The 18934-nt window shown below is 43.9% G+C and overlaps 1 protein-coding gene across 1 annotated transcript in view; it reads left to right on the top strand.

The window, feature by feature from the left end:
• The window catches only part of LOC310776611 (HHIP-like protein 1), a gene marked incomplete at both ends in the record, with an annotated part of 33281 nt that extends 23612 nt beyond the window's left edge, over positions 1-9669 (top strand). Inside the window, 7 exons of the mRNA XM_083636787.1 lie at positions 469-595; positions 1174-1319; positions 3166-3247; positions 4737-4819; positions 6205-6326; positions 6380-6521; positions 8861-9669. Of these exons, the coding sequence (XP_083492913.1) occupies positions 469-595; positions 1174-1319; positions 3166-3247; positions 4737-4819; positions 6205-6326; positions 6380-6521; positions 8861-9669 (1511 nt within the window). The remainder of the gene's footprint in view (positions 1-468; positions 596-1173; positions 1320-3165; positions 3248-4736; positions 4820-6204; positions 6327-6379; positions 6522-8860) is intronic.
• Positions 9670-18934: the final 9265 nt, after the last annotated feature.

Raw genomic sequence — 18934 nt, 5'->3', positions numbered from 1 at the left:
AACTTGTCTATAGGTGAGTCAAACTCTGTCATAACTCCTCTCTAGGTGAGTCAAACTCCTTTGCAAAATGGCTGCAGATGGGTGGTAAAAAACAGTGGATGTTTTGACTTTTACTTTGAAAAGAAATAAGTGGTTACAATGTGTGATGAACTGTTAATGGGCTGTGAAAACCTTGATTGTAATTTTAACAAATGTAATAAGAGTTCAACAGTCACGTGACTTTCCATGATGTTTCCAGCCCCGTGCAAAGAATGTCACATGACATGGTCATTTGACTTGCCCCAAAATGACCACTGCCTCCTTTATAATGTAGAAATGATAAATGATGTACTGTATATATCCTACTTGGCAGCAGTGCCAGAAAGCACCTATATTATGTAACTGTAACAATTGTCTTGTGTTGGCAGTTGTAGTGATGAAGAATAGAGAGAGAGACTGATCTGTTGACCTGTGCTCATGCCTATCTAGATGACATCTTGCCTATCTTTGCCTACCCCCACAAGCTGGGCAAGTCGGTGACCGGAGGTTACATCTATAGAGGCTGCCAGATGCCTAACCTCAATGGACTCTACATCTTTGGGGATTTCATGAGTGGGTGTGTGCTCGCTCCTACAACATCTTTCTATAATACGCAACACTTGCACATGTATGCATTACATGTATGCATTACTCTTGCTTTTAACTGCTACTAAACTACTGCCTCTCTCGGCCTGTAATTTAAAAAAAAGATTCCTGTACATTTCCAACAAATGGACTGTACATGTAATAATAATACTGAAGAGTGCCTTGTAACTTATTTAAAACAGAAATAATGTTTCATGTTTGTTAATTTGAGTATATATTTTAACTAAAACTGTCGGCTGTGTTTTTTATGTGTTTTTTATATGTGCATTGCTTTGCTGCTTGTTTTTTTCGATTATTTTTTGTAAAGCACCTTGAATTGCCTTGTGTATGAAAGGTGCTATATAAATAAAATTTGACTTGACTTGACTTGACAGCACTTTTTCAGATGCTCTAGTCTAAACAATCAATCTAATAGTCAATAACATTACTGTCATTTATTCCTTAAATGTTTGTGTGTACGTATGCGTGTGTGTGTGTGTGTGTGTGTGTGTGTGTGTGTGTGTGTGTGTGTGTGTGTGTGTGTGTGTGTGTGTGTGTGTGTGTGTTTAGGCGTTTGATGTCTTTGAAGGAGAATGCTACTACAGCTAAATGGGAGTACAATGAGATCTGCATGGGAAGAGACCAGACCTGCAGATTCCCCAAGCTCATCAACAGTTACTATAAATACATCATCTCTTTCGCCGAGGATGAAGCAGGTACTAACTGATTGTGTGTGTATGTGTGTATGTCTGCGTGTGTGTGTGTGTGTGTGTGTGTGTGTGTGTGTGTGTGTGAGAGAGAGAGAGAGAGAGAGAGGGAGAGAGAGCAGATCAGAATAATGTTATTTGCCATGTATTGCCAAGCAAAATAAGTAATTACAACTTACTGTAAACTCTACCCTAAACTCTGTTCAGTCTAATATTATGGTCCCAACACTATGGGGACTAGCAGACTCGATTAACACGCTAAAGCTAATGGCTAGGCAACGTTAACCTATGATGCTCACCGCGAAGCTAACGTTACTACATTTCACTCTTTAGCCCTTTTCCCACATGCGCTTTGTACCGCAAAATGACCGGTATGTGGTCTAATGCCTGCATGTGAGAAAGGCGCCGTGCCGGTATAAGCGCGACCCCGTCGTCCCCGACATTTCACCACTTTCGACCTAGTCAGAAGAGCGGTATGCTCTTAAGGGGACGCAAGTGGAAACGGTTCAGGTCATTTTCCGCGACAGCGGTCCTTCAATCATGGGCGAGGAGTAGCCTACACACGTTGCTTAATGTTCCAGCGGGCATAATCTAATCATTCGCGCACATTAAAGCAAACTGGCGAAATGATCTTGTGATAGCCTAATAAGAGCAGTATGTCAGCTTGCTGATTTCCGAAGGCATTTTCCGCTATCAGTGGGCTGTGACTTCGTGGACCAGGTTGCAATGCACAGTAGACAGTCCAACACCAAATACACAGCTGATTGTTCGATATTCCCCTGGTGTTGCGTACCACCAAAGGACTATTGCCAGTCGCAAACGCGCTTCCAGTGGTTTTCGCCACCGGGTGATCTTGCGTGCGGGTCGGACCAGACTCAGCACGTAATACCGGGACATGCGAAAATGACGCTTCCATTCCACGTCGTCAAAATTGTTCAGAGCATCTTCCCAAAATAAATTCCCTCCTGGTCTCTCTCGCTTCCAGACGGCTCTAGTCTCACGCAGCAGCGCAGAGGTACATAATCATCAGTCATGATCTGTCCCCGGTTTAGTCTATCTTCATATTCTGCGCGACACTCTCATGGGCGAGGTGTACACACGTTGCTTAATGTTAAACAAGCAAACTTATTTCACCATTCGGAGTTTTGCCGACACGTCACTCCCCACCCGCTCTGCAGTGCCGCCCCCCCCCCATACAGGCAATTTCGCTGATAGATTCCCACATGCCAGAGGAGAGGTGTGAAGGGAAATGTCCGATATTGACTTACAGGTAATTTTCCGGTACGCATGTGGGAAAACGGCTTTTGTTCAAATCGATCGTTATTTACCATTATCATTAGGCACTCGTTCGTCTAGGCTTCCAACAAGTTTTCTAGCTGTGAAACATAAGGGTGTCAGACTAAGGCGATGGACATTTATTGAGCTTGTGTGGATACCTTTATACATTTATTCCAAGCTCTGAAAAAAATAATATAATTTTGCTCGTGCAGAGGTTTTGGAATTTGCTTGCTGAGACATGAAATTACTGATATTGTACGTTACATTAACATACTTGAGAGCATTTCAGAGCATGTCAGCTTACGCATGACATATTTTGAATGAGTGCTGGTCAATGCAATTCATTGTTTCAAACACTGAAATGCGGTCAGATGTTTTACTGTATGATCATTAAATAACTATTATTTTCAGAGCTGGTTTGAATTAAATGGAGTTAAACAGAGCAGGCTGCCATGATTTACTAGTGGGAGTGTTGCACATATTCTGGATTTGAAAAATCCCCCCCCCCCCCCCCTCTCTCTCTCTCTCCTTCTTCTTCTGTCTCTCCTTCTTCTTCTTCTTCTGTCTCTCCTTCTAGGCGAGTTGTATTTCCTAGCCACAGGTGTCCCCAGTGCAAAAGCCAGAGCAGGAGTCATCTATAAGATAGTGGACCCTTCCAGGTAGGAAACTGACACAACACATCAGATCAGCAACAATGAACCGTTGATCAAACCTATGGCTGTGTAGTGTGTTGAAACATTTAATTTCATTAGTGATAGTTCAATACTGGTTTTAAAAGGAAAATGTTTGCTGGGACTTGAATGTCACTCAGTTACTTCTTGTGTTGAAATGATGTCACTAAGTAAACTCCCACCATGAGTGGGCTGTCAACACACAGTAGAGTGTGTTAGGAAGGTCCAGATTGACGATGGACATACATTGACCACCTTGACTGCTAGTTGCCATTGCTGAATGCTGAGTGCCAATTCCATGGGAGCAGCTGACCTAAGTCACTCATTAAAGTCGAACTGAACCTGTTCGTCACGTGCATAATGAGTCCGTTTCAGACTGAAAACATAGTTTGTCTAAGATGACAGGTTGAGAGGCGGGTCATAGTATCATGTCGATGATTTTATTTGACAATTCTGGGGACTGGATTGGGCTTTATGGCCAATCCTGGCGTGTTCCGCCTCCAAATCGAGTGGGATTCAGTGTGTTGTGGCGCTCCCCTCGGGAAGAGCCTTTTGACGGGAGGAGTGGAGCTCAGCGAGCCACAGGCAGCCAGCTGCCTTCGTGTTGCCGAGCGGAGAGTGCAGCACGTCGGCCTGGAATCTCCGAAGTGCGACCCCTGACAACCAAGCTCTCGGATGCGCGCGCCATTATCGCTGCTGTAACGATACGATATCCCTGGAATGTTACATTTCTTTGCATTCTTAGAGATTATAGTTTTTGTTTTTTGTTCATGTTTCTAACAATTGGCCAAGTTAGTAGTTAGTTTATGGGATAGGAATTCTGCCAGATGACAGGCACTAGGCGCCATTTTCTACTTCATTTGGAAGAGAAAATTATCCAGAAATGAAGATTTCATTGACAGCTGCATGTCGTGATATGATTGGTTGAAATGGGGTAGAAATTTGATAGTACTAGGTGACGTCAGCAAACTGTACATTACTGTTATCAATGAAATCTTGAAAAATGAACTTTTGATGTGAAAAAGTGTGAAAAACTAAAGAAATTAGATTGTTGTGATTTTGTTTGCATACATTATTAAATAGGTGCACTGCATACCCAGGTATTTGAAATAAAAGAAAAGAAAAGTCATTTTTGGGTTCAGCTCGACTTTAAGTTGAAACTCTACCTGCGTCTGGGGTGTCAGCATGGTGGTACAAAGTGCATTTTACAGGTCTCTGGCTCTCAAATAAACCAAAACACTCAGGCAAAGGGTTTTTGGGAGGGCCAAATGGACTCAAAATTAATAAATAATGCTGTTGGCAATGCATCCCCAAAACCTCAACTGTCCCTATAAGATTTTGGAGAACCCATACACTATGGGGGAAAAACAGAGTTGATGGCCAACTACAGTATTAGCTACAACGTTGATCTTTCTGCTAAGAATCTACTAGCACTGTGAACTAAGGGTGTGCTGAATTTCTCTCCTCGACAACACAGGCGAGCACCACCAGGCAAGTGCAGCATCAAGCCTTCACCAGTTAAGACGAAGGGCAAGTTGATTCACTTCTACCCCAAAGAAGGTAAGGCATCTGAAAACGATGTTTCTTTTGTCTGTCCTTTTTTTAACAGAGCCAGAAATATATTGTTTTCTTTATGTTTGTCCACATTTGTTTTTACATTGTTTCTCTCTGCTGTTAGTATTTCTGTGCAGCCAGTCATTCTTTTCACATTCTTGTCAATGTTTAAAGTAGTCTATACAAACGAAACAGGGACAGACAAGCCCGTTATTGTCACAACAAGTCCTCCAACTCATACGCTCCATGAGGTCATAATGCAGCAACACCTGGAATACGACCATAATAGCACGTATGCTAGATTAGCGCCCCTCAGTGGCAGAGAAAAAGTACTGCAACATGTCCAGCAACTCATACGACCAATGGCGTCGTATCGCTCCAATACGACCATATAGCACGTCTGCTAGACTAGCGCCCCTCAGTTGCCCCTCAGTGGCAGAAAAAAAGTACTACGCGACTTCCGCCCAAGCAACATGAAAAAGCGACTTTTCTTTAAAAAAAATGTTAGGATTGGGGTGTGGGTTAGGGTTAGGGTTAGGGTGTGGGTTAGGTACAGACATTAACTAACCAGTAGCTGAGTGGCTATGACAGGCGGCTGTCAAGCCAGCAGCCTCAGGTTCAAATCCCGTATGCCTCGAGGTTTTTTCACCAAACTCTGCTCTGGTCACATGACTGGTCACATGAGCGCTAGAGGACACAAAACGTGATGTCAGGTCGTATTCGGCTGCTTATACAAACGACGTCGTGGGTCGTATCCAGTTGGAGGGCAGGCTGTGTCACAAACGCCACACACCACATGCACACGTGTGAGAAATACATTCTCTGCATTTATCCCATCGAGGCATGTCCTTCCTCCGGGGGGCAGGCCAGCAGCAGTGAGCAACTTTCTGTGTGCGGGGGTGGGGCAGCTTTCTGTGTACAGTGCACGGGGGGGCAGCTTTCTTTGTACAGTGCCTGTCCTGGGGATCATCTTCAGCTCTTCATCGTCGCTGGTCAGGTGACGATCTTCTGCATGTTTTTAGTGGGGGTCCATACTGATGTTGTATGGAGGAAACCCCAGGGGAGCATGGGGAGAACATGCCAACTCCAGTCAGAAAGGCCCTTTTCACGAGATAGCCCACCTGGGCAGTAGGCACTGAAGACATGGGGGGGGGACACCCTCAGCGTCCCAGGCGGGAATCGAACCCAGGACCTTCTAGCTGTGAGGCGACAGCACTACCCCAGCGGGCCGTGCCCCCTACACACAAACCCTGTGTAGTTGATTACATGGTCATATAGTGTGAATTTTGAAGTTATGTTGGTATTGTCACTGATGTGATACCAACTAATGTTTGCATCTTACATTGTATCTCATCATGTGCTAATTGCTATTTATTGCTTCCCCTCCTCAGAGTTTGTGATCAACAAGAAACCGACTACCACTGCTGTTCCCACAACAACTACAAGAAAAACAACAACCACAACAAGAAAAACAACAACCACAACAAGAAAAACAGCAACCAGAAAAACAATAGCACCACCACCAACAACAACAACACAAACACCACCACCACCACCAACAACCAGAAAAACAACAAGAAAAACAATACCACCACCAACAAAAGCAGCCACAACGATAAAAGCAACAACCTCTCCAACGACTGTCCCGGTGACCATGGCAACAACTCCCGCTGCCACCAGCGCCACCCGCAGGCCGGCTGGTGCGTCTGTTAGCCCGACCTTTAGGCCCACTGTTAGGCCTTCCATTAAAGCCACCAGTAGACCAGGATCCACCTCGCCCCTGGGACAAGCCACCAGCATCAGACCAGGTCCTCTCTTCTTCTGCGCTCTAATTTTGCTCTACGTTTTAACATTGTAATAGTTAAATTAACATTTTCTTACTCCAGGCTTGTATTCAATGAAAGATTCTTTGCAATTTGATTTCCTGCACCACAGCTTGACCTTTTGATGAAATCACAACACCTTTATGATATCAAATCCTTTTAATCTTTCCCAAAAAAGTAAGAAAACGCAGAATGATCAACATGCTTGCAAGCAATTTCTGCAACTTTGTCCTTTTACTTGCGCTTTTCATCAGTCCTTGCACTTAAGGTCCTTACACACTAGGGGGCATTCTTTCCGTGCGATTAATTTGCACGTCAGTATTATTTTTCGAACCTACCGCATATCAGTCAATGCAACCCTGCATACCAACGGCGAAGTTTCGCTGAGAAATATTGCGGCTTTTATGTTTTTGGACCGAGGTAATTTTTTTCAGAAATTTGCTTCCGACATGTACACATCTGTTTGCTGTGAATAGTCAGGCGGATGAAAATTTGTCTCTCAATTTCGTGCTGTTTATTCCTGTCGCTCTTGGTGTGTAAAAGCCTTTAGCCTGCTAATTTAAATACACAATATTGCAAAAGTCCATGCAAAAAAAAAAAAATCACTGCAAAAACATAGTTTTGATTGCAATAATCACAAAACAACTGCCAAATCCCAGGGGACTGACACATTAAAGTAGTATTCACCAGTGTTCAATGTAGTGTTGTGTTCAATAGCTGTGTTTACATCGAGTGCGTAATCAAAATAGTAGCCCACTCAGAAGAAAAATGCCTCATATAACGCCTCAATCACAATAAACTGGACAATCTAAATGAAATATCATTCCGTTTGAGAGGGGTGGTATAACGCTTTCATAATCCGTTCAAAGGATTAAAATTAAGTCATGTAAACACTCCTTCAGATTACTGTCTATGGCTGGAATATAGCCTATCGGTGTCACAGGCCGTTTCTGCACATGCTCGTTGATTTGAGTAGTGACTGTCATGGCGGATGCCAAACAGCTGGTCTGCTGGCAGCTATGGTACAGCTCATTCCACGATCGTCTTCTCCTGGTTAATATCTGGTGGAGCATTGGGCCTATATTCTGATCAAACTGTTGCTTAATAAAAATAAAAAGAAAGTAGCAAAGCAATAACGCCAGGTGCGTCTTTTTAAAACGTCAGCTCGTGCTGGATTCGCTCTTTTGCGCATATGAGAAACTTTTATTTTGATTACGTAGCCTACTGTTGAGCATGTAAATGCATATCTTAATGCGATCATTACATTTGGCCTCATGCAGAGCCGTGTATATAGAAGAGTCGTGACATCTCCAATCTTTCAATCCAATGGACCATTTTTTGAACTCTCAAGAGTTCCAGGAAGTAAGGTCCTGGATTAAGCAGCACTGTCGAGTTGCAGCAAAATGGACAGTTTGTGCTGTACTTTGATTTTTTTTGTTTTTTAATCAAATTGTACATTATCAACTTTATTTCAGCATTCAAAAGTAGTGCGAGACCCCTTTCTGGCTGTTCATTGGCTAATGAGTCACGCATTTTGTTCCGCCACTGACGCCACTCTCTCTCTAGAGGACACTAGCCTCATGTAAACACTTGTGTGGGAATCTTTCAGAATGATTTCATTCAGAATGACAAAAAAGTGTCATGTAACTGCAGCTAGCCTAGTGTCTCAACTTCTGGATAAGTTTGAACTATTGACTGTTAGCAAAGGACTCATTTTGCCTGAGTGGTCATCAGTTATTTGCACTAGTGTGTTGTCGAACTCAGGTCAGAGGAATTAGCTATAACTGAAATGGCTTTCTTTCCTAATCTCAACTCCTGCTAATGTGTTATACTTTGGCTGGTACAAGACTCATAACAGGAGTAAACGTACGTGTTTGTGTATTAATAATTTGCACTACTTCCTTATTTAAATCGGACACAGTGGCATTATTTATTTGAAATAAATCTATTTGCATCTCAAAAAAAGCCTCAGTTTGGACATTCCTCTTTGTGTGTCTGTGTCTATGTCCTTTCTTTGCCTGTCCTCAGATGAGAACATTGTATTGAATGGCTTTCATGAAACTTACTCAGCACTTGAATGCAAACTTTTAGTTCAAGTAAAAAAAAAAAAAGTAGAATAAAATGACAAAAGTGGACGTAAAACGGTTTTCTCTTTCTGAGGCACTTTAGTTTACATTGTTACACTACATATGTAGTAAAGAGGGTGATTCTGTTTCTCCCTCAGGTTATCGCTCAACCGTCATGACCGCAGCCTCCTCTAGGACTGCTCAAACCCCCACCACCACCATCATCATCACCACCACACCTTCAACTAGGAGACCCCGCCCGACCCCCACCACACATCATCGCGGCAGACCCCCTCCGTACCTCCCTAGCACCGCCTCCCGACCTTTAACCACACCTCCCCCGCCGCCATCCACCTTGGGAGTCACAACCTCTCTGAGGCGACCCCAGGCGACGGTGACGACGTCCGCCCCCCGGCTGCCGTACCACTGGACCCCGAGCCCCCCCACATCCTCGAGGCCCCAGAGACCCCCGATCAACACCACACTTCCCAAAGTGCAGGAGGAGAAGCTGCGGCTTGGGGAGAAGCTGGACAGCGCCGGGGAGGGCAATCAAGTCCATAAGGGTCCCAGAGGGAGAGATAGAAGTAACGGGCACAAGAGACGAGGGCGGGGGCAGAGGATGCGGTCGGGTACGGTGCGGCTGGTGAGCAGCGACGGCTTGTCGGGCAGAGGCAGAGTGGAGATCTTCATCCGCGGGGAGTGGGGCACGGTGTGCGACGACCTCTTCGGCAACATGGCGGCCCTGGTGGTGTGTCGGCAGCTGGGCTTCACGGCGGCGCTGGCCGTGATGAAGCGGGCGGCGCTGGGGGAGGCGGCCGCCGGTGTCAGGATCCTCCTGGACGACGTGGAGTGCGAGGGCGGGGAGAGGACGCTGCTGCACTGCAAGAGGTCGACGGTGGGGAAGCACAACTGCTCCCACGCGGAAGACGTAGGGGTGGTCTGTGGTTACCGCACGCAGGAGAGGTGAGGGGGAGGCGAGGTCGAGGTCCCCCCGGTGAGACGAAGAAGAGAGGACAGGAGGAGAGAGGACAGGAGGAGAGAGGACAGGTGGAGAGAGGACAGGAGGAGAGGACAGGAGGAGAGGACAGGAGGAGAGAGGACAGGAGGAGAGAGGACAGGTGGAGAGAGGACAGGAGGAGAGGACAGGAGGAGAGGACAGGAGGAGAGAGGACAGGAGGAGAGAAGACAGGAGGAGAGAGGACAGGAGGAGAGAGGACAGGAGGAGGACAGGAGGAGAGAGGACAGGAGGAGAAGGAGAGAGGACAGGAGGAGAGAAGACAGGAGGAGAGAGGACAGGAGGAGAGAGGACAGGAGGAGAGAGGACAGGAGGAGAGAGGACAGGAGGAGAGAGGACAGGAGGAGAGGACAGGAGGAGAGAGGACAGGAGGAGAGGACAGGAGGAGAGAGGACAGGAGGAGAGGACAGGAGGAGAGAGGACAGGAAGAGCGAGGACAGGAGGAGAGAGGACAGGAGGAGAGGACAGGAGGAGAGAGGACAGGAGGAGAGGACAGGAGGAGAGAGGACAGGAGGAGAGAGGACAGGAGGAGAGAGGACAGGAGGAGAGGACAGGAGGAGAGAGGACAGGAGGAGAGAGGACAGGAGGAGAGAGGACAGGAGGAGAGAGGACAGGAGGAGAGGACATACAGTAGTTTGTAGTTATCACACTGAAGAGTAAAGTGAGGAGCATGAGCAAAATGAACTGTGGCAATCTTACAGTGAGAAGGAGCAAGAGGGAAAAGGGCACCCCCTTCATATCAAATTGTGTAATAGCAACGTAGGTCCACAGCGCAAAACATTATAGTTTCACAATAACGTCTCTAAAATTCTTAGATGGCAAAAAAAAAATTGCCTATTCTTTTCACCTGTAAATCAATGCCTAGACAGACACATAGCATTTCCAGGTTTTGCCAGAGGAAATCTTTTGGCATGGTGGAAGTCTGGCTCTCTGCGTGCATTGGTGCATCGTTCAAAATGTAGCACCCACGAGTTGCGTCATGCAAATAAGGAGGTCTGTGGTTGGTCAATTCATATGCCTGTCACACATTTTGTTTTGGTCTTAGGGGGCAGTCCTTAACTACTTTTCAAGAATTGTGCACCAGATGTAGATATCTAGGGCTGGCTACTGCGAGACTAACCTTATCCAAGTTGTTTTATTTGCCTAACCTGGTTAAAACCACTTTGTAACCAGGTTACAAAGTGGTTTTATTTATCTAAAGTTTTTTAATTAAGTTGGAGACATTTTCAAATTAACCAATGTTTTTTTCTTCTTCTTTTTCCAAATTTACATTGAGATTCTGTGGTTTGCAGAAACAGAAAATCCCAACGTGTTATTCTGGCAACTAGGTTGTAGGCAAAAAAAGCAAAACAAAACAAAAAACATTGTCATTAACAATTTTACAGCCGTTATTGTGACGACAACTACAACATTTTGCTCTGTGGACCAACGTTGCTATGACACAATTTGATGTGAGCCTGGGTTTGGAAAAGGGAGGAGACAATGCCGGAAGTGTTAGGGAAAAGGCCATGACATTTTGACAAATGCAATATTTAGAGGCATTTTTTGCCAAAACTGTTGTGATCTGTGTTTTTCTTGATAGCATTCTCTTTTATAGTCTGTTTATCCATATTGATGATGTTCCATTTGTCAAATCGCCATCCACTGCTAAAGGCAAAATTGCCCATCTATATTGCCTTAAAATGTCATCCATCATCATGCATCATGGCCTGTGGGACAGATCATTAAGGTTAAGTGTTAGAGGAGGAGGGGGGAGAAGAACAGGTGAAGACGTAGGAGTATCTTGTGCTTCTCACACAGAGAATGGCAAAGAGGATGAAGATCACATCCTATTTCAGACATTTTCTATATACAGTGTGTGTGCCCTTACCCTTCATTCAAACACTATGAGTCCATCTTCATCCACGAGGCAATAAAGAAACAAACCACAGAATTTTATCTCAAAGGCGCTGTTCTATCCAGTTAAAATACGGTAGTTGATTGTGTTCGGTGAAGATACATTATTTGTTGTATAACTCTAACAAGTCTATTTTCACATGCAGATGTGTTATAATTTTGCTTTTTGATACAGTTTTTGGATATAGTCATAAGATGGAAAAAAAATCTAACAATAGATTCTACAATAAGGAAATGCTGGACATCCTGTACAACTAATGGAATAAAAAGCTTTATATGAAGAGATCTGTGGGCACAGGGTGCCTGATGGATATCAATAAACTTCACTGCTAAAAATTATTTTCACACTGTTCTCTGATCTTCTTATGTTATACCGTGCACGTGTAAGACTCATATTTATTGTGTTTCCATTTAATACTTAAAATACACTATAAGAGTTTCCTTCCGATTTTACATAGGATTTCCAGTTGGGCTCAGTCTGTCTTTGTTGACTCTAGTCTGCAGTTGTTGTGGGCAGTGTTGGCAGTCCAGTGTGGAGTGCCAACCCAAAATGACAGCAGTATTCATTGTAAACATTGTAATACAATGTTGAAATATGTCAAGTCCACAAGCACAATGACAGCTAATGCAGGAAGTTTAGTTGGTTGGTCAACTTGTTGGGTAGGCCTAAAGACAGGTGGAAAACCTTGAATTTTCTATTTTGTATTTTGTATGTCAAATGCAGTTTTTTAATATGTTTAATCGATTCATTGATCGTTAACATGACCAATTAATCGATGAAGGAAATTGATAAGAAAATTGCATCCCTAGTCAAAATAGGAAATATTAAGACTAGCTGAGGCTGTGACTGGCGTGTCTTGCAACATTAGCACACTGAGTAAGGTGCAGCACAACGCACTCAGTCAAAGAAGTGTACGAGCATGAATGAATCAAGAACCTGCAGGCGGCAAGAATCATGTGTGTGTCTGTGTATGCTTTTTGTGTGTGTGTGTGTGTGTGTGTGTGTGTGTGTGTGTGTGTGTGTGTGTGTGTGTGTGTGTGTGTGTGTGTGTGTGTGTGTGTGTGTGTGTGCGTGTGTGTGTGTGTGCGCGTGCGTGCGCGCGTGCTCTCGACAGGAAGTAGTCTCTAACAGCGCCGCTGTTAAGTGTAGCCTGGGGCTGCTGCACCTGAGCTGGTGCAAATATGAGGAAGCAGAGTGCAGAGTGCAGTTCCACAAAATGTGACAGAGAATAGCTGAAAGAAACAAGAACACGCTAGATGAATCTCACTGTCAAAGTGAGGAGTTTTGATTTCCACAAAAACACAATAATTATAGCCTACGTCTGTCAAGATAACTGAAGAAGCACTGCTGCTTTTAAAGGACACTGACAACTGCTACTGGCAAGACAATTAACACATTCTTTGGGGAATTCACACCTTACATTTTTTCTCACATTTCTACATGACTGGCAAGGAATATCCCTACTGTAGTTCTAAGACAATATATATAAGGAAGCTCAAATGTCATTTTTGAGGCTATGAGCACTTTTAGGCCATATCAACCTCTAAGACTCATCCCCTTGAAATAAACACCAAATGACCCCTTTTTGAGTCCATAACTAATATATTCCCACCATTGTCTTCGCCAAGGGTGCTTGATGTTCTCTCTGTTAAAATACTGCTTAATATGCAGGGAGCCTCTCGCTTCACTTCATCAACAGACAACAGCACTCTGGGAACAACGTGCTTCAAGCAGGCCTGGAATCAAGTCATTTTAGGGCAAGGTCACTTTGACCTTTGATCAATACAAGCTTATTATTGGGGCATCAATACATCATCACTTTTCCTCAACAAAAGAAATCTAAATATAAAATACATGAAGTGCTGCAGTGTGTGATACAGACAGCTCAGACTGCAAAGGAAATCTTTAAGGGCACCACGGCCGGTTCAAATCAGGGCATGCCAAACTGACCGTGTGGGTAGAGGCCCCTGGAGAGAGGCATTACATTTACAGCCACCCTCCAGGGCACCCTCCATGGCACTGGCCTTTTGGCCTGGCTTGGTATCATTTCTGCCCTGTTAAAATATGCAAGGATTTCAGTTGTGTGTGTGTGTGTGTGTGTGTGTGTGTGTGTGTGTGTGTGTGTGTGTGTGTGTGTGTGTGTGTGTGTGTGTGTGTGTGCGCACCGCGCACACACACACCTAGCACATCCCACCACTGATGTTAATGGGAACAAACGGCACATAATGCACTTCTTTCACAGATGGATAATCAGAGAAAAAAAACACATTAACCTTCATGCTCCTCTCACTATCTCTTCATATGAAATGTGCACATTTCAGTAGTTTGCCATCTCCTCCCCCCCCCAATATTACATATTATAATATAAGTGATAGCTGGACTTTTTTTATCTGATCATTTTAGAGCACCAGAATGCCATGTTACATATAGGCTACTTGGGATTTATTGACTTGCATATCCCTGAGTCATAGAAAAAAAATATAATAATAATAATAATAATAATAATACTACAAAATATATAATAATATAATATTCTCTCTCTCTCTCTCTCTCTCTCTCTCTCAGTATGTACTACAGTACGTTTCTGCTGACAAAGGACACTTCTGCTGCCAGACCAGAAGGAGGCAGTCATGTAGCATGTTTTGCCACTACTATCGGTTTAGGGGAGAAAGTGCATGGAATGTTCCTTAATATCTGTGGTTAGAAGGTGTTTTCATCACAACAGGTTGTAGAATGAATGGTCCACCTTGTGTGTGTGATACATCAGCCTGTATGTGAGGTGATTATTTGCTTCACAATCTTTTTTGAAAAGGTTTCATTAGACAGCTGGCATCAAATCAATACCACTTCAAAATCAATTCATCATCAACGATTATTGTAGCTGGAGCCACGATGTCAATAGAGGCAGTTTATCTGTCAATACTAGGGAATAAACAGAAGACCAACAGCTATCATAAGAGTTACAAGGTGTTGTACTGTAGCTGGGCCTATAGGCTTACAGATAGATAGGGCTGTTCAGGCAGTACATCATTAAACACTGAGCCAATCTCCTCACATCAATTAGGGACATTTTGTGGGGAGGCAGGACAGGCAATTACTGGGTGATAATGGAAATGGTTATCTTATCAAACGATGTTCTTGAAAATGAATCCATGAAAGAGTGAGTGAAACGTCTGAGAGGCACCGAGTATCGATTGCGTTGATTTGCTTTTGATGTTTATTGCCAAAAGTTAATAACAGAAGAATCACAACGCTGTCAAATCATGCTCCAGCTATCATGGTAACATTGCAGTGGACACTCATGGTGATTCCACACGGCAACCAGCAATTTAAATGGATCTTGCGTTGCTGTTTTATTGCCGTTTTATTACCAGGGATGGTAATACACGAAATTCATAATCCTATAGCATTTTCACAACTGTGTGTGTGTGTATGTGTGTGTGTGTGTGTGTGTGTGTGTGTGTGTGTGTGTGTGTGTGTGTGTGTGTGTGTGTGTGTGTGCGTGTGCGTGCACGCGCAAAGGCAGGATTGAACTTTAGCTAGGCTTATAGATTTCTGTCAGAACTGATACTGAGAGAGAGAGAGAGAGAGAGAGAGAGAGAGAGAGAGCAGAAAGCGAGAGAGCAAGAGTAACAGTAGTCTTTGGTAGAAGACAAGCAGTGACATTCTAATTACCTCTAATTGATCTAATGCCTCATTAAGACAATGTCTAACTTTGGCTTGAAGGGGACTGGACAGGAATGGATGGGATGTCCCAGAGAACATCTATCTAGAATAAAACAGCTCCGCCATTGAAATGAAGGGGCTGGAGCTGCCCAGTGAATGTGATTATTACAGCACGCATCCTTGTTAATGTCACGTTGGGAATATGCTGTTTTTCAATCACAGACATCCTTGGAGATTGGAATAAACAGAATATTTAGAATATTACCATGACAACCAAATGTATGCAGATTGTAAACTATATAAGACAACAAATGTTACCATTATGATTGTTAGCCGTCTTATGCCTAGTTTACACTACAAGACTCCCCCCCCGATTTTACACAGGATTTCCAGTTGGGCTCAGTCTGTCTTTGTTGACTCTAGTTTGCAGTTGTTGTCTGCAGTTGATGAGCCAGTAAGAAAAGAAGAGAAAAGAGGGGGGGAATCTATCCCTCCCCGTTGTTATTTTTTGTTCTTGCTTAAGGTCCTTACACACGGGGAGCGTTTCTTTCGTGCGATTAATTCGCACGTCAATAATATTTCCTGAACCTATATCAGTCAATGCAACCGTGCATACCAATGGCGAAGTTTCGCTGAGCGCTATTGCGGCGTTAATTTTTCCGAACCGCGGTCGATTTTTCGGAAATTCGCTTCCGACGTGTACACCTGTGATTGACAGGTGGGTCAAAACTCGCATCGCAATTTCGTGCTGTATATTCACATCGCTCTTGATGTGTAAGGACCTTTAAACCGAGTGTTTTATGGTCATTCAAGATTCTCTGGAAGACTTGTTGGCTGGGTTCGAGCCTTAAAACTCGTTATATTTGGATTTATCGAAATGTCTATGGTGAAAATGGATGCGGAACTTACTTCCGGGGCAAATTACGTCACGAAAAGTAATGTTTTTTATTCTGCCATGTTTGGATTACTATGCCAACAAAATTTTAAGAAAAATGACGTAATGACAGACATTGACAAATAAGAGAAATTACATGGTATGACAGGTATGAGCAAAAATACAGCTCCTACTGTAAACCAGTTATTGGAAGAGACTTGGGATTGGGAAGATAATTTTACAATTATGGACACACACACACAGGCACAGACACACACACACACACACACACACACACACACACACACACACACACACACACACACACACACACACACTTCAAGATTTGAGATTGAGACTAATCCACTAAACACAGTAATCACCTACTTTTGGCATCTCTAATATGAATATTTTGTTCTTTTTTCCAGTCACAACAGATGCAGCAAACTTCAAAGTTCAGTTCTTTGGTATATGGAGCCAAAAGGCCTTCGGCTGGGAGCACCAGCTGAATATTGTTGCCACTGTATTACATTTCTGTAATGTCTATCTATGCCATATAGATGACTATAATCCCATCACATATCATGCTTGTTACAGTAGCATTGCCCTCCCTCCCTCCCTCTCTCCCTCCCTCTCTCCCTCCCTCCCTCCCTCCGCACCACGGAGAGATCACAAACACAACAGAATGCAAGTGAGGAGACGAGGGGAAGGACTGAACCGGAAAGACAGAATTAAGTTGCCTGCGGCTTCATAAGGCTTCATGGTGTGTCGAGACACACACACACACACACACACACACACACACACACACACACACACACACACACACACACACACACACACACACACACACACACACACACACACACACACACACACACACACACACACACACAATTTCTGCCCGTGGTATTTTTGTTGTTTTTTTGTTCCTTATTTAGCTGTCTCTCTCTCTCTCTCTCTCTCTCTCTCTCTCTCTCTCTCACACACACACACACACCTCTCTCTCACACACACACACACACACACACACACACACACACACGCACGCGCACACACAATTTCTGCCCGTGGTATTTTTGTTGTTTTTTGTTCCTTATTTAGGTCTCTCTCTCTCTCTCACACACACACACACACACACACACACACACACACACACACACACACACACACACACACACACACACACACACACACACACACACACACACACACACACACACACACACACACACACGTCTTATTCGATCTCAATCGCCCCCTCCTCTCTCCTCATTCTGCTCCGCTGTGTAAAACAGTGCTTTTAGAGGTGGGCTGGGGTTTTTGCAGAGTGAGGGAGGAGAGAAGATGAGAGGAGGAGAATAGAAGGGGAGGGAGGGAGGAGAGAAGGAAAGAATGGATGAGGAAGGAAGAAGGAGGAGGAGAAGAGAAGCAGCCTCGGCCTGATCGGGGTAATGAAGCAGCTAACTGCATTAAATAACTGAATGCCTGAACGCATGTGACTGCCTGCCTACCTTGGTGGTATGTGCCTGCCTGCCGGCATATATCCATGTGTCAGTATCTATATATTCATCTGTTTCCCTACCTATTTGCTTGTTTAGCTGTGTGTTTGTGTCTTATTCTGTTACCAATCTGTCTGTCCTTCCTTCTGTCCGCCTGTCGTGTCTACACTCCTTAACTTAACACTTCTTAACACTCCAAAAAGGACTCAATTAAAATCACCTCACCCCCCCCCCCCCCTCAATTTTTTTTATTTTTATTTTGAGATCCGAGTGAAATCATGGTCTCCCTTGATTCTAAATAACTAACTGAATCGCTTGGTTTGACCAAATATTTTTTATACGCATTTTAAGAAATATCTATGGAAAAATGAATGGAGGATGAAATCCCGAACCCAGAAGAGGGCGTGACTCGGGCACCCGGAGAACATTCTCCCCAAGTTGTTCTGGGGGAAAGAGAGCATAGAGAGAGAGAGAGAGAGAGAGAGAGAGAGAGAGAGAGAGAGAGAGAGAGAGAGAGAGAGAGCATAGAGAAACACATCTTTCCAGTGTGAGATGGGCTGTGGTGCTCAAGCTCCAGGTCGTCGCACCATCAATTAATAAGATCAGATCAGATAAGATGAAAGTTTAATGATCCCCGCAGAATTGGGCCATTGCAGGGGCAGCAAACGTAAAATACAGTAGTACATGTAAAAATAATACAGACAATTGTGGGTTTACATAAACATACTGTAGCCAGCAGCTCAGCATAAGTATGAATGATTGGGAAGTATAAAAGGAAAGATCATCAACATGTAAGTACAGATGCTGTACTTACATGTTACTTGTTTATTGTAAAAATGAATGACTAAATATGGAATATGCTAGTGTATGTAGCCTAAATAAAAATATGTATAAACCCAACATTCTGAAAATACTGAAAGAGGGATGATGATCAAAATGACTGGAATACACTCTCAAAATGACAGCACATCTTTGTACCTTTAGGGGTAGTCCTGCTGGTTACAGCTGTTGTACCCTTGACATTTAACTTGTTTGTACCCTTGTGGTTTGCACCTTAGAGACCAGTCTTGCACCTAGCGACAATTTTGTACCTTAATTTAAATGGATGCTTAAAATGACTTTTACAAAAATTTCACTTTTTAAAAGGGTACTGTGTGTGTGTGTGTGTGTGTGTGTGTGTGTGTGTGTGTGTGTGTGTGTGTGTGTGTGTGTGTGTGTGTGTGTGTGTGTGTGTGTGTGTGTATGCGTGTGCGTGTGTGTGTGTGTGTGTGTGTGTGT

The sequence above is a fragment of the Poromitra crassiceps genome (assembly GCF_964638095.1).
Source record: "Poromitra crassiceps genome assembly, chromosome: 5".
NCBI lineage: Eukaryota > Metazoa > Chordata > Actinopteri > Beryciformes > Melamphaidae > Poromitra > Poromitra crassiceps.
Note: the sequence above shows the minus strand (reverse complement) of the source record. Positions and strands in the feature narration are given on the sequence as shown.